Consider the following 27098-nt stretch of genomic DNA (forward strand, 5'->3'; position numbering starts at 1 on the left):
ATTTAAGATAACATACTTTAAGATTAACTTAAATAAAACACTTTAAATTTAAAGAACAGCTAAAATAAGGGTTAGTATTTTAGAATTAAAATTTGTGTTCTTTTTCACTCACACACATGCTTCCATTCGTTCTTTCAAGCATTCGTTTCAGTTTTTCAATTCCATTCCTTGTACTCAGGGGAGGTACCCATAGACTGGAAATGTGCAAATGTGACCCCAATTCACAAAGGAGGATCAAAGGCTGACACAAGTAATTATAGACCTGTGAGCTTAACTTCTGTTCCAGGAAAATTAATGGAGGCACTGGTGAAAGAAGCACTGCAGGATCATTTAGACAAGACTTCAGTTATAGCTAGGACACAGCATGGTTTTGTTAAGGGGAAGTCTTGCCTGACCAATTTGATTGGATACTATGATGCAGTCACAAAAGAACTGGATGCAGGGAATAACTTTGATATTATATACTTGGATCTTAGAAAGGCTTTTGATACTGTTGCACCTGGAAGACTGCTACACAAATTGGAGCAGTGTGACATTGGAGGCAAATTGCTGCTATGGATAAAGGGGTGGTTGAGGGGGAGAAGACAGAGAGTGGTAATCAATGGACACTGCTCATCGTGGACTGATGTTATTAGTGGAGTCCCTCAGGGCTCAGTGTTGGGTCCATTATTGTTTTCTGTATTTATAAATGATATTGATGATGGTATATCGGGCTTAATGTCCACGTTTGCAGACGATACAAAGGTTGGCAGGGTTGTCAAGGACACTACTGACACTATGCTGCTGCAACAGTATCTGGAAAGGTTGAGCAGATGGGCTGAGAGGTGGCAAATGAAGTTTAACATTGACAAATGTAAAGTACTACACATGGGAAACAGGAACCCCAGAGCAACGTATCCACTCTGTGGTACTACTGTGACAGTGGTAGAGAATGAAAGGGACTTGGGGGTGGTTGTGCAGGCAGATATGAAGTTCTCTGAGCAGTGCAGACGGGCTGCAAGAGTAGCTCATGGAGTATTGTCAATGATATACAGGAATTTTTCCAGCAGGGATAAGGAGGTGATTATTCCCTTGTATAAGGCGATGGTCAGGCCACACCTAGAGTACTGTATACAGGTCTGGAGGCCTCATTTCAAGAAGGATGTAGAGCTGCTGGAACGAGTACAGAGAAGGGCAACAAGATTAGTGAATGGAACAAAGGGGTGCTGTTACGAAGAAAGGCTTAAGTTTTGCAAATTACAGTGTCTGGAGACTAGGCACCAGCGAGGTGATCTGATAGAGGTGTATAAAGCCTTGAATGGTTTAAGCATGCTCAATGCTGATGGCATTCTTCCTCTAGCTCAGAAAAATCACCTGAGAGGGCATAAATTCAAATTGAGGAAAGAGAGATGTAGGATAGACGTGCGGAAATTTGCCTTTAGCCAGCGGGTGGTTGGTTGGTTGGTGGAACAGACTGCCATCCCTTGTGGTGGAGGTTGATAGCCTAAATAAGTTTAAGGCTCAGCTGGACAGGTATTTTGAACGAACAGAAGGGTGAAGTGGAAGTGAGTTTTTTTTTTTTTTTTTTGGCTGATGCTGCATAAGCTTGCTTTCTTGCATCAAATGCCTCTACTATAATGCTAATGCTAATGCTAATTCTCTCTCTCTCTCTCTCTCTGCACCGCATCTCCAGGCCCCTTAACGTAACTATTCTTATTCAGTTGGGGTGCAGTCCCGGCTGCACGTCTTGCATGCCAGGCAGGTAGGTGTATTGGTGTTGTTAGAAACTAAATTCATTCGTGTTAGTGTTTATACTCTAAAACTATATATTTAACGAGTGTACCCCCATGCTCTCAGTTACATTCATACTTTCATTCACTCTCTTTTGCTTCCATGCTGGGTCGCTTTCTTTCACCATAACTTCACATTCTTTCTCGTTTCACCACAATTTCTCTTTCACTCTATCACATTCATTCAGTGCCCAGCATATTCACACAATTCTTTCACATTCATTCATTCATCCTTCTTTCAATCCACATTGCAACAAAGCGCTTCCGTAGTCAGGTGGGCAGGAGCAGCAGTGCGTAACACACGCTTCTTGATTAGACCGGGGTTCGAGCCCGTCACCACAAAATACGGAGGATTCGGAAAGATCACGGAATGACCACCGCATATCCCGGAGCAATATGGCCTTAGTTGCTAATGTTCCAAATAATTGTATAATTGTAATTGGACATTGCAATAAGGGCGTCTACAAGGGCAGTGTGGGAGCTTCAAGAATTGGTTGCCCCGCAACTATCGGGGGAGGGTCGTTCGAGTCACAGGGAACAGAACGCACGCACTTCAATCTGTCATCCTCCCATCATGCCTACATGCACTCAAGAAGTTTAGGACTTTTTTATAACATACATTCCGAGTGCATTTATAATGATAGGACTGGTAACAACGCTTGGCATTCAACCTCCATTTGCCCTCTTTCGCTCATTCGTGCACGGCACGCGAAGCACATCACAACACTAAATATGAACGCCACACAACTTTATTTATTTTTTTTTTTTTACATATACAGTACTAAAGATTGCACATTTAAAGCATTTAACAGAAATTTGGGCTTCCTCATTCGCTCAAACATTCAGTTCCTTTTGTCACAGCGCTTGAGTACAGATGACCCACATTTTTTTTTCTTTTTCAGGCGAATGCCACCAAGACTCAGCAGTCATACATAAGGATTTATACAGGGTGAGGCAATTGTACCAACCCACGCAAAGCCATCCACTCACTCGCATACCCACGCTTGCACAACGTTGCCTGCCAAGGGTGCCGTAGGTTGGATTGGGAACCCGAAGTCTCATAGTGGAAGTAGGAGAGAAGGATGTTGAACCTTAATTTTAAATACAAAGACTCTATCGGAAGTTGGAGTTGTTCCTGTCGTATAATTTTCGCCCTATTCCCAGGTTCTTCTCACCCCAAACCGAGCAAGGGCATCCCTTCATTATAACTATAAGTTAGTATTGAACCGGAAGTGAAAAAGAGGAAGGTATGTCATCTTAATCTATGGCATGATTTGTCCTTTTCAGTATGCACATGTAACATAGTATTTGAGTAAAGGCTCTACCGGTGGTTTCCCACAACTGCCCCATCAGTACTCATGATTGCGAGGCCCTTAGTGGGACTCCACGTTGTTTGCCACCACCACTGAGAGGTGAGCCAGGCTATCCATCGTTCTCTGACCGTTCTTTAAACACAGAATGATCTCCTTTCCCTCTAAGTGATGCAACAAGTCGTCCAAGTATTAGATATGGTTCATTTCCCCACCATGTTGAGATAAAGCGACACTAGGTAAAATTTGATGCCCTCTGTCTCGATTGATATGCATACAGCATGCGAAGTGCAGAAGAGATGTAAAAGAATGACAGTAACATTGGGGTTTAAGGATAGAATAGCTGCACGCGGATTGCGATCTTCACTGGAAGCAATCCGAGTAGAGGAGTGTCCCATAATCCTATCATCTACTTCATATGGTTCTTGGATATATGCAAGATAAATCCGCACACGACTGCACGCAGTCCGGAATTGATCTGCCACAACCCTTGATCGTTGACCATTTAATTGGACTATATTTAAAGAATGCTGATTAGAACCTATCCTTTCGTTGCGTTCCCAATTTTGCTGGTTCTGATGTACATTACGGAAACTGCCATGCTGCCAAACTGCCATTGCAGGTTGAAAAATAATTAGGACATCAATGAAATCAACAAGTGTGCCTTCACAGGACCTGCCAACACAGAAGCCGTATTGTTCTACAATGATTTAACATCTGAAGGCGGTTTATTTGGTTTCTTGATAAGTTTGAAAGGGCAGTGTTCCATACGACCAGCAATATCCTTTCCTGTGGACACTTATTAAAGAACAGTAGTAATATCTGTGGCTTTAACTTATGAAATTTAAGTAAAAAATATTCCCCCGAATATCCTGATCAGGACATTTAAAATTATTAATATTTTTACCACCGATAGATAATGTTCCTTTAGAGTAAAAGGTAATGATTGAATCTGCGAGGCTTCACAATTGGTCTGGCCATTGCAGAGTCCTGGTTCGAATCTTATAAAAAGCTTTGCGACTCTGGAACGTATATCAGCGGGAGGCCTTAGCGGCCCCGACTGCTGCGATGCCACTGAAGCAGAACTGGTCCCAGCGGGCTATGAAAGGTCATGCAACAAGGATCAATTTGTCATTCGGGTTAAAGAGGTCCATATTAATTTCTTATAACGTTATTAAAATCCATAATGTTGTTAATTTCTTTAATAAGAAAATCCATTTTCTTCAATATTACTGGCGTGCTTAAATGCTTTTGAGAAGGAAGTGTATAAAAATTTGGGATCGATCAAAGACAGATATTAAAGAAGTATAATCAGCGTCTGCTGCAAACGCTGTTTGATGTGGTCGAATATTCCGATCGACGTCTGTGGTTGCTCTGATAAATGGACGTTTATTTTTTGTATCTCTTCTGTTTCTTGCTACTCATTTTCTGAGTTTCTTCCCCTTATTTTAAGCCTCTCTGTCTATCTTATTTTTTTCTTTTCAACTGACTAGAAGTTTTATCTTCCTCTGCCATTTCCTTTGCCCTCCGCACGAACTGAAAGCGCCACTTTTACAACGAACAACGAGACTTTACTTCCGCATCGCACTTTCTTCTGCAACATTGTCTAATAAGCTTTCGTTTTAACCCTCCGTCGTGGGTGTATTTAGAGAGCGAGGGTCGTATCTTTTTCCATTGTGCTGCGCATTCGAAAGCCAGCGAAGGCTTACTTCGTTCAAATGTTTGATTCGGGCCGGTACGCAACGTGCAGAGGAAGTGGCATTGTCTCTCAGTGACTTTAAGAGAATCACAGGGAATCTTACTCTTTTACTGTAGCTGGGAAACAACACCACCCCCTCGTGGAAGGAGGTGGAAGCGCAGAAAACTTTCGCCCGGTAAGCCTACGGAAAATTAACGTTCCTATTTTTACCTTTCAAATGTTGTGCACCTGGCTTGTCACTCCTCTTCGGCACCCCTGAAAGAAATGCGTGTTTGCACATTGGATGCATGCTTAGGGCGGTTTTTTTGCTTATGGAGGATAAAACAGAAGAACCTATTAAAAAAAATCCGCATCTTCTTGCTAAGACAGTTAACTGGCTCTTTCTAGAAAAGCCCTGTTTGGGTTCTGCTTCTGATTATTATTTATTGAGTTTTAACCCCTGTACAGCGAATGCGCTAGGAGGATTACAGGTTTCATAATTATTTTGACTAAAATTAAAAGATGGAACCGTTAAATTAAATCGTGTACATTGAGTAGATACCTATATTATATACATTAGATCTCATAGAATAGCATTGCAGTAAACCATTAGAAAAAAAAATCTGAATGGTTGGTTGTAAATGGAACTGGATGAGTTGGAATGTTTGTTTTTATTTTTTTTTTTTTTTATTTTATTTTATTAATAAAAAGATACACAACAGGTAACCATTAACAGTGTATCTGAGATCAGATCAATAAACATAATAACAATAATGTGAAATCCTACAGGACGATAAACATTGATACAAATTCAAACAATAAAGCATATGTACAAAAGAGGATTGTATTAAGTTAAGTTACCGGTAAAACAAGTAATAATTAATCCGTTAGAGAATAGAAAAATAATATAACAAATAATAATAAACTACAATAAGTAGATGTGAGCTAGTCACTTTGCAGTTTAAGAGAAGAGGCAAACTTGTGGATGGAGTTCATCAGTGATTGGGAGTTGTCAAAGAAGTCAATGCGAGAGTCATTTGCTGATTTGCTGATTCTGTTCAGTGGACTGAACTTCATAAAGTCCGTGGTGGCAGAGTCAAGGCGAAACGGTGTAAGGTTCCTGACTTGTCTACAAGGAGCACTGAAGTTTATTTTACTCAGGATATCAGATGCTTCATAAATTCCAGTGATTACTTTGGCTAGGAGGGCGATGTCAGCAGTAACTCTTCTAGTGCACAGAGGCCTCAGATGAAATAATCACACAGCGATTCATAATACACTGAGTGATAGAATAGAGGATTGCGGTACGTAAGGTAACGGATAAAGTTTTTTTGGACTGCTTCAATTTTGTTAGTTAAAGTCTTTGTGTGAGGATTCCAGATGGGTGAACTGAATTCAAGGATTGGCAGTACAATAGTTTTATAAAGGATAACCGCATATCTGTAGTTTTTGAACTTGTATGTGTTCCGTTTGATGAATCCCAGTGTTTTGAATGCTTTGCTGGTGATTTTAAGGACATGCCCATCGAATTTAGCACTGCTGGAAAAGAGAATCCCTAAGTCGTTAACTTGGTCACACCTTTCGATGATCACAGAGTTAATACTATACTCCGTATTCATTAGTTGTGGAGATCTGCAAGATGAGAAAGAGATAACTTTGCACTTCGAGGGGTTAGCAGACAAGCCATTCAGAGATAGCCACAGAGAGAATTTATTGAGAGCACATTGAAGTTGTTGAGAATCGGTAGTCTCCTTCACTGCTGAGTAGATCTTAAGATCATCTGCATAGAGAGCAACTTGAACATTGGAGGTGTAGATGAAAGAAGGAAGATCATTTACGAAAACAATGAAGAGAAGAGGACCTAAGGGAGAGCCTTGTGGTACTCCGCTTAGTGGTATAAAACAGTCTGAGTTCACTTGATCGATGATAACGCTCAAGGAACGATGCGTAATATAGCTGCGTAGCCATGAGAGCAAAGGGTCACGGATGCCATACAGCTTAAGTTTTTCCAGAAGTTGTTCGTGCGGGACTTTATCAAATGCCTTAGATATGTCTGTGTAGACTGCATCAACTTGTAGGTGGTTATCAAGAGCTTCAGAGGTGTATTGCCAGAAAGGAAGTAAATTTGTGACTACTGACTTGCCACTGCAGAAACCATGTTGATTCTGATCGATAAAAGGCTTGAAGAATTCGAAGAGATGTTTGTGCACTGCTGTGTCGAAGAGTTTAGCCAGGCTGTTTTGCAAGGTTATGGGTCTGTAATCGCATACGTCATTTTTATCACCTTTTTTGAAAATAGGAACTATATTGACCTGCTTAAAGTGATTAGGATACTTCCCCAGCCTGAGAGACAGGTTGAAGATCCGCAGTATGAGGGGTTTCAATGTAGTGACAGTCCTTTTCCAAAATAGGCCTGGAATGTCATCTGGGCCTCTAGTATAGTCATTTTTCATGCTTTTTAATGCCGAGTTTAAATCTTCATCAGTGATAAAGAGATTAATGAGGATATCATCTTTAACAGGTGTGAAGTCAGGAAATGAGGCAGGTCTCAATGTATCATTTGTTTGAATTCTAGAAAAGTGTTTGGCAAACTCTTGAGCAATACTGAATTCGTCAGATAAGAGAATTCCATCTGCGTTTCGGAGTTGTAACTTTCTACTGGTTATGTTCTTATGCTTCATGAAATTCCAGAATGGTTTGATATCTCTGTGAGTAAGCAGACTATCCTGAACTGACTCTGTATACATGTTGTAGGAGTTTAATATGAGAGTTTTCACTTCTTTGCGGAGTTGGCTGAATATTTCATAGTATTGACTGTCACCTGTTTGCTTATATTTGTTTCTGTAGAATTCTTTGGATTTAATTTTACGTATTAGTTCACTATTATACCAGTGCGGGTAGGTAGAGCGTGCGGTAAGATGGGATTGAGGAACAATGTCAGATATAACTGAATGGACACAGTTAATCAGGTTGTTGGTGAACACATCGATGTCATCCATAGCGTCAGCGAGCTGCTTGTCTACGTTTCTTAGAGCTAGGTTGAGCAGAGGCCAGTCAGCCTTTCTGAAATTGAATCGAGGAGTACGGGAGCTGCATTTGAAGTTATGAGAAGTCACTGTGATGTCAAAAGTAATTGGTGAATGATCCGAGTGAAATATGGGGTTGTCGGTGTGAACATCTATATGAGTAGAGGAAAATATTAGGTCGAGGTAGGCATTTTCTCTGGTTGGAAAGTTGCAAATTTGTTCCAGACCATAGCTGTGAAGCATATTAAAGAGAGCCCTAGTCTGCAGTGATGGAGAAGAAGATTCTAAATTGGCCATTTGACAGTTAAAGTCACCCAAAACCATTGCTATGTCGGCAGATTGAATTAGTGGGAAGATTGATTCCAGCGAGCTTTCTAAGTACTGGAGGTCTATATTAGTTAAGGGAGGTGGAAAATAAAGCAATACTATTAAAACCTTTAACTTGCCAAGATGAAGAAGGCAGTATACTGATTCAATATTTGTGAAATTTGATGCAGTTTCACAGAGTATATGGTTAGAATGTATAATAGCTACTCCGCCTCCACGAGATCCTCTGTCCTTTCTATGTATTGTATATTGACCATCTATAATCTCCTGATCATCAATATTTATGGAGAGCCAGGTTTCAGTGAGCAGGTAAATGTCGTAAATATGTGAGCCTTGGATTGCTCTGAAGTGGTTTAGGTTGCTAATTATACTCCTGCAATTCTGAAGGTAAACACTGAACAGTTGGGATCTGGGGATTCTATGACGAGAGGAGAACGTAGTATGTGTAGATAGCAGGGTATCTGATTGCTATGCCGGTGGAGAGGAGATTTTGGACTCCCTTGATGGTCTGTCCGTGAAGCGTTTTACTAGAGCCCCTGATAAAAGGGATCTTAGATTCAACACTTTTTCTGTTTGTGATGGAAGGCATGTTATTATAAAAGATGAGTAGGCGGGACATCGTGTCTTCAGAGAACGGACATCTACTCCGAAACCATATTCTTCTTTAATTAGGTTGATAAGATCTTCAGATTTAGTGGAGGGTCCAAGTCTAGAAAGAAAAATTCGCTCTTTTGTGGGAATAATTGTGATATTATACTTGTGTTTGAGTAACTGAGATTTTTCTGCAGTAGTTACATTCTGTGTTTGATGAGTTATGGCTGGAAGCTTGGAGAAAGTACCTTGAGATATAGATGCTTTAATATTTTCTGACGGTTTGTTCTGTTTTGATCTTTGGTGCGATATTTGAGACTGGCAATTAGAAACAGGTTTACTCACTGTGGCGGCAGATCTACAGACAGGTTTGCAGACCTCATTAGATGTGGCAGCAGTTATTTTTGCATATGTTGCCTTAACTGATGTTGAAGAGGATTCCGCTTGGTGACTCTGAGCTTGTGAAATAGAAGTACAGACAGAACTGTTCCGCAGAGGAGAGTAGGTGGGAGGAGTGGTTCTATTTACATCAGAAGAATCATCTAACAGAGTCTGTTTGGCAATAAATTGCTCAGTTGAATGACTTGAATCATGAATGTTAGCAGGCTTGGGCAAGTTAATATTTGCAGCAGTAGAACTATTGAGGCCGGTGGAAGGTGAAGATCTGGTCTCAGTACTGAGGGCATCGTTAGTTAATGAAGAATTCGTATTCACTTTGAGCCCATTGGTGTCGAGAGTAGGTTCAGAATTCTTCCTAGCTTCCCTTAAGTGGCAAGACATAACTGATGTGAGATTTTTAATTTGGGCGTTAATGTCAGAAATTTCAGCCTGTTGATTAGCTAATATTGTTTTTATACCACAAATCTCCGTGTATAGCTCGCTGTTTCCTTCATTGAGGGTATTAGAATCCAGGAGAATTTCAGAGTTTGCAGTATGAGGTGCACTGATTAGATGAGTTTGAATGAGGATTTTCTGCATAGTGTTAAAGAGTAGTTCCTGGAATTCAGTTGATTGCAGAATACCAAAGGTTGGATTCAGAGTTTCCGTAGGGAAGGAGTTAGCGCTGAGATCTTCTGACAGCACAGATGTTTGAGTTGATGCATCTGAGATTTGATGCGACAACAAAGAAGGATTAGAGGCTTCATCCATGTACGATTCAGAGTCGGTATTTCTAGTTATTGGCATGATATTTGTCTCAAATGTACTAGAGTACGGCATTTCAACTTTGTTAGCGGAAGAGGAGGAAAGTGACTCAGGTTCCGTGCTGTTTGGCGTTGCAACAGTTATAGGGCTTTTCTGAGAATTTCTGAGTCGACATCTATCACAACAGAATGATTTCCGCCGACTTTTATTTAATTTTTTCAGGTCAGAATGTGTACAGTCATTGCATATTAATTGTTTGCACTCAATACATTGGACAATGGGGTCAGAGCTGGTCCCACAGATGGTGCAGACGTTAGAATTTTGACAGGAGGTAGTATTTGTCATATTGAATTCAGTTACTGTAGTTTTACTAGATAATTTAATATCACCACAGTTGTGGTTTAGCAAGCAATAGGCACTGTGACCAGCCGGTCGCCTTAGTTGCCCTGCAGTGAAATCCACAGGGAGCAGGGGACTAAGTAGGGAGGGAAGAACAGAGCGGCTAGGCAAAACTCTAATGCCTGGTCAAGGTCAAGTGTCTGTTGGACACATGTATAAGTTGAACTACAAGATAATGGCTGAAAGCGCTTGTATGGAGTAGCGGAATGAACATGCAGAAATTCATTTAATACTTATCTGTTGTCCGTTCAAATAATACAGTACTTGCACCTGGCAGTCCAAGGGCCTATCCTTATGTGGTGGCACTAATAGGAACTTAATACTTTAAATAAAAAACACACAAAACAAGAAAAGTTTACGGAGCATATCATACAGACAGCCGGACACAATCATCCCCCTAGCGGATATTTGTGACAAGACTTGGGCTCTCTATTCCTTGGATTTGCACATCTTGTTGATGTTCAGACAGAACATGTTACTGACCAGGAAGAAGTGTTCGAGGCAGATGAGGTTATTGAGCTAAGAGCGACATTTGTGTGTTACGATGTTACGAGTGTACTGTTTCCTTCCTTCTGCTTGAATGTCTGTCAGAACTTTAGAGATGTCAATCTCCTTCGCTATGAGTTGTGACAGGTATGACTAGCAGGCTAGCAAGCATCACAGACCTTAGGATGGTTGGTGGGTTTCGAGTAACTCTATTTAGCCATCGGAGAATCCAGTATGCAATGTTGAGGAATTTCACTAAGTTATTAGACGGGAAAGATGACCAGATTACAGATACATAAATGAACACTGGGGTAATCCACCCGTTCAGTATGCTGCACGATTATTTTTCCGTTGTTGATACCTGTAAGTTCCAGTTTGAGGTTCCATAGTGCTGCTAGTATTTTGGCTTTTGTTTAAAAAAGGAATTTTGGGATTGGTCTCGGACGGGATTCTCATCCCAGACTAGGACAAGATTTTTTTGGGACTAGAGTTTTTGAATTTGAGCGTTGTTGATTTCAATAGTTATATTATTCTTCCTTTTCTCTTCGTAAATGTCATTTGATTTATTAAGGTTAATCTGGAGGCCAATTGAGTTTATGTAGATCAATAAGTCAACTAATAATAAGTAGCCAGTATAATTTTCGTGGGGACTTGATTTGGGTCATCATACTAGATAAAGAGCTTGAGGTTGTCCGCATACAATAGCATATCAGGATTACTGGTAAGGAGCCGCTCAAATGCGACAGCAAACAAGAGGGTTGCCCACCCTGTGGGATTCCTTTTGAAGGATGGCTGCCAAGATCAAAAGAATTTTTCCATTAATGTTGAAATAGTTTTGCATAATTTTAAGAAAAACCAGGACAGTGACTCCATCAAAGGCAGAGTTGATGTCAAGAAAGATGATATCCAGATGCTATTTGTTGTTGAGGATCTCCTAGATTCTGATTAGAGTGTCCAAAAGATTGGTGGTTGTTGACCTTTTAATGATAACTGTGTGAAGGTGAGTAGGCGCGTGGTAAAAGCAGTGGTTGCAGGCTGTGGGGTATATCAGTTTTTCGAATATTTTAAGCAAGGTGCAGTTACTGCCACGGGGTTTGAAATCTTCGTGAGAATTTGGGGTTTTCGTCTTCGGGACTGTCTTCACAGTACATTGTCTCCACATTGCAGGAAGTAGTTTCTTTGTTGGGCTGCAGAATTTTGCGATGAACGAGGAAAATTGGCCTGGCCCAATAACCGACTCGGAGGGCATTTTATTAATTACTGTGATCAGTTGCTCTCTAGAGATTTAAATGGATGTCAGGACGGCCATGTATTACTGCGTTACTGAAATTACCAGGAAGTTCCCATGTAATTTGGACTTCAGGAAATTGGTTAAAGGTGGTCTCAGCCCATCTAAGCAAGCCTCTTCGTCCACACCAAAATTGTGTCGCTGACTCTGTTGAATTCTTCTGCCGTGTCTGAATCTATCAACGGCAGAAGCACAATACAAATGTTTACGTTTGTATTGTGAAATACAACTGTTTGCCCGGCGGCCAGTACGCAGTGTCATTTTAACACCTGCCCATCAGAGACACCGTTTACAGTGGTGCATCGAACACAAGAACTGGACAGCAGCGCAGTGGAGTAAGGTACTCTTTACTGAGGAGAGTAGATTCAGTTTCAGCAGCGATTCTGGACGTGAGCTGATCTGGCGAGAGGTAGGCACACGGTATCACCCCGCAAACATCACTGAAAGGGATTGATATGGCGGTCGAGGTGTTCTCGTCTGGGGAGGCGTTATCTTGGATGGACTTACACAACTCCAGATACTGGAAGGCGGTGCTGTAACCGGTGCATGCTACTGTACTGAAGTAATCCTTCCCCATGTGCGTCTGTTCCGAGGTGCTATTGGGTACGAGTTCGTGTTTATGGATGATAACGCCACACCCCATCTGTTGATATGCTTTTGGAACTGCAACTGTTGATATGCTTTTGGAAAGTGAGGACATTGTTCGAATGGATTGGCCAATCGATCTAAATCCCATCGAACACATATGGGACGCTCTGGGGAGACGTCTAGTGGCACGTCCACACCCATCAGAAAATGTTCACCAACTGAAGATGGCGCTGACAGAGGAATGGACGTTGTTACCGCAAGAACTTATCAACAACATTGTTCTACGTATGGACAGGCGGTGCAAAGCCTGCATCGACATTAGGGGTGGCCATATTTCCTACTGAGGACCACCTCTTCCCTTTGTTCCATCTTTGGCAGTGATGCATCTGTATCATGGCAGCCAGTGGTATGTTGCCATTTTTGAATAAAAACCCTCTGTATCGTTTTGTTTCCGTTGTTGTGTCGGTGTTGTTTCCTTCATCATTTTCTATCTCACGAGGTTGCTTTGGTATGCTGTTCCCATATCCAGGCCACTCCTTTGAGAAGTTACAGGTGAAAACCTCACTAGTCCTTAGGTTTTGCACACTAGTGCAGTAAGCATTCTGGAGCCTTTGCTACAGCGGAGAGAATTAATTATAGAAAATGGAACTCACCAAAAAACTATTTATGCAACGAGGGGGATGCCTCAGGGTGGGATGATGGTGACTACCCTCTTTGCTCATAACAAGGAGGTAAAAGGCTACCCCTTAAGATTTAAAGTGGTCCAGGTTGATGGTGACACACCCTGGGCCGCGATCGTCGTTCGCAATCCCGAACTGACTGTCACCAAAATCACTGATCTGTGTACTAGCTGGGCTGTGTGCGCCCATGTAATTTCACCACTGGGGCAATTCTACTTAGTTTCGATATACTGTCGACCGGGGGAAGATATTCTTCCTGCCACCCGATATCTACAGACCATCCAGCTACAAATGCCAAATGCTAAACTCATTATAGGGGCTGATGTTAACTGCAGGTCCCCAGCCTGGCACAGCCGAACTCAAAATCACAGAGGAAATAGAAATGGCCAACGTCTTGAGGACTACTTGTCTAACAGCAACCTGGTCATTCTAAACAAACCTAACTGCCTGCCAACTTTCTCCAGTACCCTGTGGGAAGCTACAATAGATATCACCTTAGCCTCAAGCTCCATTGCTCAGCACCTTGCTTCCTGGACAGTCCGTGAGGACTGGACCACCTCTGACCACAGGGTACTAACCTTCCAACTACACCGTTCACTAGTCACACAACCAACCAACCGAACTCAACAAAGAAGATATGCCCTGAATAAGGCTGACTGGAACCTTTTTAAGGAGGAATTGACCAGTGCAGCCAGCCGCTTCAATCCTAGCGGCCTCAGCCCAGACCAGCATCAATGTGCAATTACACAGCTCGTCAGTAATGCTGCAAACAAGGCTATCAAAAAGAAGAGATTCACACCTGGTGCTGTCCCCTGGTGGTCACCTGAACTCCAGGCTCTTAGACGCGAAGTCATTTACCGACGAAAACGCTATCAACGTGCAAGAAGAACATGGCCTCCAGAAGAAACAGAGGCTTTACTGCAGCAATATCGAGTGACCAGGAACCAGTATACCACAACAATAAAACAGCGCAAAAGGCGCTCATGGGAAGCCCTGGTAAGCACTGAAGGGAACGCCGATCCCTGGGGGATTGTGTACAAAGTGACCACTAACAAGCTTCCCAGAGGCGAGGTCGTATCAACCACAAAATTACCGAACGGACTGTATACCAGATCGTGGCAAGATACTATCAATAATATTTTAGACGCTACATTTCAGCAGCCTGCTGACCCACACACACCGGAACAGCTACAGCTCTGCATGGAAAATGAAACATATCACACAACTGCAATTGAAGAACCCTTCACCACAACCGAGCTCAACTTAGCTGCATCTAGAATCAGAAACAAGAAGGCTCCGGGCAGAGACATGCTCGATCCAGAAATCGTCCAGAAGGCCATTGAACTTATTCCCACTACAATATTCAACCTGTTAAACCACTGTCTCCACCAAGGATTCTTCCCCACACAATGGAGGACTGCAATCCTTAGACTTATATTGAAGAATGCAACCAAACCACATGATCTGCCACAATCTTACCGGCCCATTGCACTGCTGCCAGTCTTCAGCAAACTTCTCGAAAGGATGATCTCCCATAGAATAGAAGCCCACTACAATGACGCTGGTCTCTCCTCACCTAAGCAGTACGGTTTCCGGAAAGGACGCTCCACGATTGATGCACTGGAAACAATCATTGAAGCTGCTACCAACTGCAACTCCAAATACTTTCTACTAATCTCCTTTGACTTTGCTGGTGCCTTCGATTCCCTCTGGTGGCCCAGCGTCCTGGGCAGACTCCGAAGAGCGCATGTCCCAGAAAACTTATATAGATGCATCAAGACCTATCTCCAGGACCGGCGAGTTGTCGTGTCTGCTCCCCACTGCAGTGTCTCCAGACCAGTCTTCAGGGGATGCCCTCAGGGATCTGTCCTGGGGCCTCTCCTCTGGAATCTGGTGCTGGATGATTTCCTGAACACCAAAATCAACAATGTACAAACCCAGGCCTATGCAGATGACCTGGTCATGCTCTTTTCTGCCAATAACAGAACCCAACTAGAAGCAACTGCCAACCAGGCCATCTCCACCCTTCAAGCTTGGGCAGAGCATAACAACCTAAAGATCTCCCCAGAGAAAACCAATTCGATCCTACTAAAAGGCACCCTTGATTTGAGAAGACCACCCCAAATCAAGGTCAATGGTGTTACAGTAAAACTAAAAACAGAGCTTAAATATCTAGGTTTGATCTTAGACAAAAACCTTTCCTTCACTCCTCATCTAGACCAACTCAGGATTAAGATCAGGAAGTATGCTGCCCAAGTCTCAAGAGTTGCCCGGAAGGACTGGGGCTTAAAGAAGAGAACGCTGTCACTCTTTTATAAGGCAGTTTTCATCCCGGTTATCACCTATGCTTCTGGAGTCTGGTACAAGAAGGCCAATACCGTAGTAAACAGATCGCGCCTAGGAACTATCCAGCGCTCTCTTCTCCTTCTGTCCTCGCGTGCTTGTCGCACTGTCAGCACCCATGCGCTACAGGTCCTCACTGGATCTCTTCCACTGGACCTGGAGATTGTTCGTCATGGGTTGCTCTACCAAATAGCCAAAGGAAGAGCAGTTACTTGTGCAGGTTTCACCACTGACCCAGCAAATAATAGAAACGCTGAAAAGATGAGACTTAATGAACATCTAACAGACACCTGGCAAGAAAGATGGCAGACATCAACTAAAGGCGCTGTCACCAAAAGATTCCTCCCTGATGTCAGGGCCTTCTACCCCCTCACACCTGTCTGGTTTTCACCAGGACTCTACGCTACCTACCTCCTCACTGGACATGGCTCCTTCCAGAAAAAACTACATGACTTCAGAATTTCAGACTCACCCCGCTGCCACTGTGGAGAGGATCAGACGTGGGAGCACCTTGCCCACAGCTGTGAAATCTACGAGGACTTCAGGAGGATCCTAATAACAAAACTACGCTTCAACTACCAAAATCAAGAACACCTCACCCTACAGAATGAAGAAACTTACCGAGCTCTGACTCAATTTGCAATGGACTTATTTACCAGGCAGAAAGCACTACCACCACCTTAGTATCCGAATCAATAGGTCATAAGAACCATGACTGCCAATTGTTGCTATTCATCATTGAGCCATGAATGCTAATGCCTTGGACCAACTTGCACAAGACTTGACCAGCAGTGCAATCAAAGACAGGGTCCACACATACTTTGACAAATTCCTCATCATTGATTCCTGGACAAACTTTTCTCGACCAGACGTGACACATCTCATCAAGAAGAGGCCTAGCATCGATCCCTGGACTTGACCATTAATCTTGGACTCCCGGTTTTGACCACCCCCACTGTTCGTTCTGATGGACTACTGGACCAGCCTTCAGTCTGGATGCGACAAAGATTCACCAAATGGAGTCCCAATGACGGCACCTGAACTAGACCTTACTGAACATGACCCATCCACCATAGCAGCACTCACACTGCTGGATTTCCAGCAAGTTGTCGGCTGCAACTGACTGGCCGTGCTAGCTGTACCTACCCTGAACTTGCGGGGTATATCTCTCTCGCATTTTTTTTTTTTTTTTTTTTTTTTTCCGGCTTTCTTCTGTTTCCTGCCATCCGTTCTTTACCCCCCCCCCCTATTTTTCTCTTACAGAATGATTTTTTTTTTTTTTTTTTTATTTATTATTATTATTTTTTATTTTTATTTATTTTTTTTTTTGTGGGGAGGTGGTTTTCGTCCACCCGCCACCCCACTCTTCTCTCTGGTGAGGCGTTGGGCATGCCACACTGTCATCAGGGGCCATCTTCTCTATTGGCCCCTTTCTTCTGTTTCCTACCCTCCAGTCTTTTTGCCTTCCTCCCTTACTTTTCTCTTGCACAACGTTTTTTTTTTTTTTTTTTAGTTTATATATATATATATATTTGTGTGTGGGTGTGTGTGTATATATATTTTTATATACACACACACTCATGCCCCCACAGGTCTAAATCTAAAAACATCAAAATTACTGCCCGACCTATTTGGCCCTAGAACAAGTTATCAGCGAACAACCCTACGCTCTGTTAAAATTACAACCGTTGCTCAAGAAACAGCGATCATCTCATTCTTAAATCTGGTCCTAGCCACTGAAATCCCAGGAAAGTAGGTGGCAGGACCCGCCAGAGTACTCTAGCTACAGTGGTACACCCGGTCAGCCTCCCCGTGGCATGGTGTGGTAACGTCGGGTCCCACTAGGGGCTCGGCGGCTAATAGACCGGAGGAACAAAGGGCACAACACAATATACAGCACATGACCCCCACACACTTCAAATCTCTGGCCCCGATACAATGTACACCCGCGGAGATGGGAGAAATCCCAGGAGCCGTTAGACACTAACATACCTTATACCTTATACCCTCTTTGCTTCTCTGCCCCGGAGCGACGCTGGGGCAATCGATACTTATATTCTTGCTAAATTGTAAGAAGTGCCAGCACTTGTGCGAGACACAGTGTTTTGTTTCGGTTCAGAGCTGAAAAACCAGCGTCCGGGTTGACACCTCCTCGTGGTCCGGGGTGGGCAGGTGGGGGTGAATCCCCTGCCTGGCTAAGTGAACCTGACAAAGGGGACACGGTTCTTGTTATAATTTTCTCAAGAGGGGAGTTTCATATTTTCTCCTCTTGAGGTGAGTTTAAGCATTTCTGTGCTTTGTGAGTTAATTGAAAAATTTTGAAAATTTTGTTTGAGCATTTCCGTGCCCTTGAAAATTGCCAAGAAACCGAAACCCAGGTTTACATTATAGGCCTCTGGGACCTCTGCCTGTTGAACTTGGGTAGAGTCGGTTTTAGTTACTCATCGAATAGATTTTCTGAGTATTTTAATTTTCCATTTTGGCTAAGATCGACGGGGCCTTGCTTGCTTACTAGACTTTGTTGTAAATATTGTAAAAAGTTTACTGATTGTCAGTTTTGTCGATCAGTTTTTAATTGTAAATAATTTTGTTTTATATTATACATAATGTCTTCATCGAGTGAAGAGAATTTGATATCTTTGAAGGATAAAGATCTACTGGCAGCCTCAAGTGAATTAACAGAAGATGAAATGGAAGAAATAACAAAAGGTGTGTTGTCTGAAGCAAGGGAATTAACAGAAATTGAAATAGGAACAACTTTGGCTACGACGCCTGTAAAGAAAAGGTCATCATCGTTGCCGGAGACTCAACCTGATACTCAGAGAGGGACAAGGACAAAAGAGAAAATAAGCAGTAGAGTGGAAACTAGTGATGGTGAGAAAAGGAAGAAAAGAAGACGAAGAGATGAAAGTGTTGGTGATAAAATAAATACAGAAGGATTTGATTATATTAGACAAATAAGAAGTGAATTACATGCGTTTCTCTGGAACAGACAGACAAAGGTTCCTACTGCAGCTGTGGGCATGATAATGGAGAAATGGGATAAACTAGAAAAGAAAGCCCAGGAAGTTCAAATAGAAAATTCCATATTAAAGGATCGACTTAAAAGAAAAGAAGAGAAGCAGAAAAAGCAAATGTATTCCACAGTTGTACAGAGTAAAATTCCAGATACTGCACCAAAAGTTATGATTATTAAAGCGGCAACGGATAAATATAAAACTAGTGATGATGTAAAGATGGATATTTTGGAGCAGGTGAGACCGATGTTGTCAAATTTAAAGGTCCGTAATATTAAAACAATAAGAGATAGAAGTGTATTGGTTGAGGCCGAGACGAATGATGATCTAACGAAATTAAAGGCGTGTTCTAAGATTCAAGATTTAGGACTTAAGTATGTAATACCAAGACCAATTTTTCCTAAAATTGTGGTGTTTGATGTGCAAAAGGATTTAGAGAAAGGAGATTTTGTGCAACAACTTTGGGCTAAAAATTTAAAGGATAGTGACTTAAGTGAGAAGAAGTTTAAAGAAGGTGTGGAAATATTGACTGTTAATGAAAATAAGAACACTAAATTAAATAATTGGATAGTTCAGTTGTCACCGAATGTATGGCATGTTGTAAAAGAAAAAAGCAGGTTGTTCATTGGATGGATGGCCTATAAATTTAAAGAAATTTTTTCGGTTACCCAATGTTTTAGATGTCTGGCCTTTGGTCACGTCGCGAAATATTGCAAAAGGGAGGCGAGGTGTGGTCATTGTACTGGTGGACACTTATATAAAGATTGTCCAGATAGAAGGAAAAGTCCTCAATGTTGCAATTGTAAAGAGAAGAAAAGTGATGCTGCTCATAGTGCCGTGGATAAGAAGTGTCCGGAATATGTCAAAGCGATGGAGATTCTTAAAAGAAAAGTAGTATATGGATAATAAGTTGAAAATATTGCAGTTGAATGCTCAAAAAGCAAAAGTAATATCTTTACAGGTTAATAAGATTATGGAAGAAGAGAAAATATCAATAGCACTTCTACAGGAGCCATATGTGTTAAATAGTAGTATATCTGGATATCCTTTAAGTTATAGAGTTATTTCATGTGGACAAAATCCTAAAACAGCTATAATAATTAGAGATAATGATATTACTGTAACAAAGGTTTTAATGTTGTGTAACGAAAATTATTTATGTTGTGAAATACAAGGAAGATTCGGAAAAATATATGTAGTGACTGTGTATTGTCAGCCATCTTCAAGTATTATACAGTATATTGATTATTTAGAGAAATTGTATAGCATGATTGGCTCCTGTGGAGTAGTAGTAGCTATGGATTCAAATGCTTCCTCTCCGCTCTGGGGCGGCGAGGCGACTGATGATAGAGGGTTATTGCTTGAGGATTGCCTGGCTGCCTCAGGGTGGGAGATGATAAATACAGCTGGGCATGTTCCGACCTATTCAACGGTGCATGGGCAGTCGCATATAGATCTTACTTTAGCAACAAATACAATAGTTGATAAAATAAAGAATTGGAGAGTTAGAGAAAATATAACAACAAGTGACCACAATGGAATCTCTTTTGCATATGAAACAGTAGATGGGATTAGAGAACGTTATGATATTGACAGATATTTTGATAAAAGAGCGAGGTGGCCAAAGTTTGACCAGGTATTTATGAGTAGGGTGCAAGAGATAAATTGGGAAGGCCTTTCATCCAATGAATATGTTAAACAGCTAGCTTTAATCTTAGATGATGCCTGCCGAAATAGTATGAAAAAGAGATTTTGTGTTAACAGGCCGGTATTTTGGTGGACTGATGAACTTACAATTAAGAGGAAACAAACTTTTGTGTGTAGAAGAAAGTTTGAACAGTCAAGGAGGAATCAAGATAGTGAACTTAGTGAAATTTATAAAGAAAGATACAAAGTTGCTCGTAGAGAATATGTGAGGTCTGTCAGTAGAGTTAAGCAAGAATCTTGGAAGAAGTTTGTGAGTGAGCAAGGCACCAGAGATCCTTGGAAATCAATTTTTAAAATTGTTACTAACAAGAAAAATATGTCAGAAATAACGTGTACTATCGGAAGCAATTGTGACCAAACTTTAACTTGGGAAGATTCGGTTAAAAGGGTTTTAGAGGATCTCTTTCCGGATGATAGTGAAGAAGTACAGTTTCGAGATCAGAATAGTTTGGATAAGGAAGGAAATATAGAGACATCGGAAGTTGATCAAGCCATGGACCAGGCACGAGTTGGCCGATCACCGGGCCTTGATAAAATAGAGGTATCAGTAATGAAGAGAACATATAGAATGATGCCTGACTTGTATGTTAAGATGTATAATAAATGTATGGAAGAGGGTGTTTTCCCGGATGAATGGAAGAGGGCAAGAATAGTTTTATTAGTAAAAGGAGTAGATAGAATGTTAAATGAAACGGGTTCATATCGCCCGATAGCGCTCCTTTCTGTAATGGGAAAGATTTTTGAAAAAATATGTATAAGTCGTCTCATGATGAAGCCTAAGTTTAAAGAATTTTCATCAAGTTAGTATTAGTATTAGTATTAGTAACGGCCGCATGGTGCAAGAAAGCCTATGGCTTATGCTGCACCAGCCAAAAAAAATAAATAAATAAAATAAAAAATAAAAAAAATAAATCCGAACAAAACAATGATAAAAACAAAAAAATAAAAATAAATAACTAAATAATAATAATTAATAAAATAAAAAATAAATAAAAAAGGAAATTAAACCTATCATCCTATGTGCTTCCCTTACCCGAAAGTACTATCCAGATGCCCTTTGAATTTCCCCAAACTGTCGGCCTCTACCACCCATGAAGGCAACTTATTCCAGTAATTTATAACTCGCTGGCTAAAATAGAACTTCCTGCAATCCAATCTAAACATTTCCCCCCGTAACTTGAATTTATGTCCCCTAGTTCTAGCATCATGTATAATCTTGAAAATTTTGTCCTCATTCATTTTACTGATGCCTCTCAGAGCCTTAAACACCTCAATCAAATCTCCTCTAAGGTGTCTAGTTTCCAAACTCTGCAACCCACATATTCGAAGTCTTTCTTCATAAGGACGCCCTTTTGCCGATCTCACCAGGCGAGTTACCCTTCTTTGCACCCTTTCAAGAAGCTCGATGTCTTTCTTCAGGTGCGGTCTCCATACTTGAACACAGTATTCCAAGTGTGGTCTAACACAAGCCTTATATAATGGGATTATCACGTCCCTATCTCTACTAGCAAAAGTTCGATAGATCATTGATAGGACACCATGGGCCTTCCTTGCAACCTGTTTACAATGCTCAGAGAATTTCATGTCTGACCGTATCGTAACACCCAAGTCCCTTTCCTCCAGTACTGGCTTTAGTTGAACTCCACCAAGTGAATAAGTTTTTTTGGGATTACTGTTTCCCAGGTGTAATACCTTACACTTTGTTGGATTAAAGCACAGCTGCCATTTTTCTGACCATTCCTGAAGTCTATCTAGGTCTCTCTGAAGAAGCTCAGCTTGACAGTGATCATTCACTACTCTACCAATTTAAACATAATCTGCAAATTTAGACATCACGCCCTCTATCCCTTCATCAATGTCGTTTATGAAAATTAAAAACAACAGTGGTCCTAATACTGATCCTTGGGGAACCCCACTTCTTACATCAACCCAATCTGAGGAATAGCCATTTATCACAACCCTCTGCCTCCTGCCCTGAAGCCATCCTTCTATCCATCTAAGGATTTTCCCAGTGATTCCAAACTGTTCCAGCTTATAAAGCAACCGCTCATGTGGGACTGAGTCAAAAGCTTTGCTGAAATCTAAATAAACAATGTCGAAATTATTCCCTAAATCCAGCTCGTGAGTGACCCTTTCGAAATAGCGAACCAGATTTGTTAAACATGATTTTCCCTTTACGAAACCATGCTGAGTATCCTTGAGAATTTCAATTCGATCCAAATGATCCTGAATTCCACCCTTGATCATTGCCTCCATGATTTTCCCTACTACTGAAGTCAGACTGACAGGTCGATAATTTCCAACTTCACTTTTAGAGCCAATATGGGTATAAGAAAGGTTTGGCAACTGAAGACGCAATTTGTAAATTAATGCAAATAGTTGAAAGGAGTGTTGAAAGATATGTTTTAGCGATTTTTATCGATTTTAAAGGAGCTTTCGACCATCTCCGCTGGGAAAGTGTTCTCACCAGAATAAGTGAAATTAATGATACAAGTCTGAATAATGTTTTTAGAGACTACTTCTCAAAAAGAGAAGTGATTGTTAAAAATAAATATAGTCAAGTTGTTAAAAAGATTACAAGGGGATGTCCTCAGGGCTCGGTTGTAGGCCCTTATGCCTGGAATATGGTTTTTGATGAATATTTATTAATGGATTCTGACATAGATAAAATAGCGTATGCCGATGATTTGGTGATTGTCGTGAAAGGCAATGCAAGATCAATGATTGAAAGTAAAGCCAATGAGGCGTTAAGGCAATTACAGGAATGGACAATAAAACATAGTCTCCATATTTCTGAAGCTAAGACAGTTCAGATGCTTCTAAAAGGAAGGTTAAGTATGAATAGAGCGCCAAGTGTGAAGTTGATGGGGGGACCGGTAAGATATGCCCGAGTGGTGAAATATTTAGGATTAAAGTTAGAAGAAAGATTATTTTTTACGGAGCATGTTAAATATCTCAAAAGTAAGATTAATGTGCTGTACGCCAAGCTCCGAAGAGTTATAAGAAAGGATTGGGGAATAAAAGGAAGATCCCTAAATTTGTTGTATGAATGTATATTTGTACCTATTATAAATTATGGTGCCGGAGCTTGGGTACATAGAGTTGAAAATGTAATAATTCAAAAGTATCTAGTACAGGCACAGAGATTTGCTCTGTTAGGTATCACGAGGGCATGTCGGACGGTCTCCTCTGATGCTTGACAAGTTATAGCTGGTAAAATGCCTGCTTATTATGAAGTGTTGCTGGCTGGGCTCTCATACTTAACCAAGAGAAACATAAGAAAGACTATTTGTGGCATGAGCACCTGTCTGGATGCAAGTAAAGTATATACTAGTGCAGATGTGAGGGATGAGAAAAAGAGATTTATGAATGAAATAAAAATAAGATGGCAAGAGCAGTGGGATAATTCTGAGAAAGGTCGACAGACCTATATGTTCTTGCCAAAGGTAGACATAGTGAATTTTAAAAATAAAAGTTGGATGCAATTTGGTTTACAAGCCACATTTGTCATCACAGGACATGGTTTGGCTTTACGGCTTTACCAACTTGGGCTTCACAATACAGGCTTGTGCTCATGCGGAGAGAACGAAACGTCTGAACATGTCATGCTGAATTGTGGATTATACGTGGATTTGAGAAGTACTTTGGAGCTATCTATCGGAATTTTGAGGAAGGAGATCCTTTATATAATGTTTAATGATAGACGATTGTTTTGCTATTTTAACGTCTATATTGATAATGTATTTAAAAGACGAAGAAGGTTATTGCTAGATAGTGGTGGCACGCCTCCCCGCGGCAGGGATGGGAACTCGGGCCATTAAGACAGTCAAGGTACAACAGATTTCTAAAGATTGTTTTTCTGGCACGAGGCTGAGTTGCCAAGCGTTGATTGCGTTAAATTTTGAGTTATTTTACGTTCGCCGTTTAATTGTTAATTAATAAAGTAGGTTTTCGAGTCTAGACAAAATCCCATTGATGAATTAACCATGGATGGGCTTCGGCCCAGGGAATGGAATTCGTAATGGAGGTCAAAATGGAATACCCTCTTTGCTTATGGCAATACAAATTAAAAAGTTCGATACAACCAAGCTGTTAATACTACAACAAAACGCACACCATGCCAGAGCAGTGCCTGAACAACTCAGAAAAATAGCGGACGAGGAAAATGCCGACATCCTCTTGTTGCAGGAACCCTACACCCACTCCAAAAAAGTAAGAGGCTATCCAATAGCATATAAAATCATACAGGCTGAGAATGAGACCCCAAAAGCGGCCATAGTGATCCGCAAACCAGCCATTACTGCCACGCGTATCACACAACTTTGCACAGGCTGGGCTGCTTGTGCCCATATAATATCACCCCTGAATCCTTCTACGCGATTGCCTTGTAGGCCGGGGGAAGAAATAACATTTGCCACGAGATACCTCCAGGTGGTGTTGGACACTCTCCCAGACCAACGGATCTTGGTAGGGGCGGATGTAAACTGCCGCTCCCCGGCTTGGCATAGCCAAACACCGGACAGAAGGGGCACCGGAAATGGGCAGCGTCTTGAGGAGTTCCTGGCGAATTCTCCCTTGACAGTCCTAAACAGGCTTCACCACCTTCCTACGTTTTGTAACACTCTGTGGGAGGCAACAATTGACGTCACCCTTGCCACCGGAAACCTTGCAGGACACATAACTGGCTGGACAGTCCAAGACTCCTGGACCACGTCTGACCACAGAGTGATTACCTTCCAAATCAACCGATCTCTATATGGAACACCAATAGCCAAACAGATGCTTAACCGCTTTGCAGTAAACAAAGCTGACTGGAGACTCTTTGGGGAACTGCTGACTCGAACCTTATGCCAACACCGCATTGAAGCGGATGGACAAGAAGACCCAGACGACATCCAGAGAAAAATTACCAAGACCATAATAGCGGCCAGTGAGGCTGCGATGAAGCAAAAATTGCCCACACCTGGTGCAGTCCCTTGGTGGACTCGGGACACACAGAACCTCAGAAGAGAAGTCATAAAGGCAAGAAAACAATTCCAAAGGGCAAGACGTACCTGGCCGGAAGTGGAAGTAACAGCACTCAGACAAAGATACGCAGCAGTGAGAAACAGGTACACTGAGTTAATACGAAAAAGTAAGCAGAAGGCCTGGAAGCAATTAGTCAGCACGACTGGAAATGCCGACCCCTGGGGGGTGGTGTACAAAGTCACTACGAATAAACTCCCCAGGGGTGAGGTCATGACCTCCGCCCGCACCCCGCAGGGAACATTGGCCACCACCTGGGAACAGTCTATCACCAACGTCCTCAATGTGATTTTCCAAAAACCAGCACACCCGCAACTACCAGAACAACTGCAGATCTGCGATGGAAATGAAACATATCACATATACCAAATGGAACCACCTTTTGCCCTAGAACTACAACAGGCAGCGCAACAAATAAGGAATAAAAAATGCCCAGGCCCAGATCTTCTGGAGCCTGAGATTATTAAAAAAGTAGTAGACATCTCTCTGCAGACTTTACTAAACCTCTTCAACATATGCCTGAAGACTGGAGTCTTTCCAGCCGACTGGAAAATGGCCAACGTCAAATTAATTCTAAAAAATCCAATGAAGCCACCAGAACAAACCGAATCATACCGGCCAATTTCCCTGCTCCCAGTTGCTAGTAAACTCCTTGAAAAGATGGTTCACAAGCGACTCCTGCACCACTATGAAGCTGCAAATCTGGTGATGCCCACACAGTTTCGGTTCAAACCCGGAACCTCAACAGTGGATGCTCTCAACAGCCTCCTTAGTTTGGCTGCTGCTTGTGATAGGAAGTACTTCTTGGTTATTTCGGTCGATTTTGCTGGGGCATTCGACACCATTTGGTGGCCGAGCGTCCTGGCCAGACTGCGGAAGGCAAAAACACCCATCAACCTTTAGAAAATAATGAAGTCATATTTATCCAAGAGAAAAATACAAGTAGCGACTCCGTATAAGAAATTGACCAGATCTGTTTACAGGGGCTGCCCCCAGGGATCGGTACTGGGACCACTCCTCTGGAGTATGGTATTGGATGAGTTTCTGTCCTTCGACTTGGGGGAAGTCCACTCACAGGCATTTGCAGATAACCTGATACTGACTGTTGCCGCAGGCAATCGACTTCAATTGGAAACCCAGGCAAATCGAGCAATTCAAATTCTACAAGACTGGATGAAGGTCCATTTTCTTAAGATCTCACCGGGGAAAACCTACTCAATGCTACTGAAAGGAACATTAAATCTCTGTAGACCACCGCAAATTAAAGTAGAAAATACAACTATCAAACTACTCAGTGAGATGAAATAGGAATCATACTGGACAAGAACCAATCTTTCAACACTTGAAACATATCCGAGAGAAAATCAGGAGATATTCTGCCCTCGTCTCAAGAATAGCTCAATTGGGACTGTATTACAAGAATTGGGACTGTATTACAAAACGACATTTATACCAGCCATAACTTACGCGTCACCCATCTGGTTCCAGAAAGCAACTACTGCAGTTAACAGAAGGACACTCGATTCCATCCAACGGACAATACTCCTCTCTATTAAACGGGCCTGCTGCACTGTGGGTACACATGCTCTGCAGGTTCTGGCGGAAGCACTCCCCCTTGACCTAGCGGTGGTGCGTTGTGCCATGGTGCAGCATCTCGCAAAAGGGCTTCCCTGCACCTTCCTGGGCCACTCCATTGACCCTACAGGAAACCTGAAAAGAGA

The 27098-nt window shown here is 41.9% G+C and overlaps 1 protein-coding gene across 1 annotated transcript in view; it reads left to right on the forward strand.

Annotated features, from left to right (window-relative positions):
- The first annotated feature begins 24342 nt into the window (after nucleotides 1-24342).
- Nucleotides 24343-27098, forward strand: part of LOC150077675 (uncharacterized) — a 60956-nt gene continuing 58200 nt past the window's right edge. The window contains exon 1 of the mRNA XM_090385201.1: nucleotides 24343-25486. Within this exon, the coding sequence (XP_090241327.1) occupies nucleotides 24343-25486 (1144 nt within the window). The remainder of the gene's footprint in view (nucleotides 25487-27098) is intronic.

Source organism: Mastigoproctus giganteus, chromosome 11 (assembly GCF_048544385.1).
Source record: "Mastigoproctus giganteus isolate SK-2022 chromosome 11, ASM4854438v1, whole genome shotgun sequence".
Classification (NCBI taxonomy): domain Eukaryota; kingdom Metazoa; phylum Arthropoda; class Arachnida; order Uropygi; family Thelyphonidae; genus Mastigoproctus; species Mastigoproctus giganteus.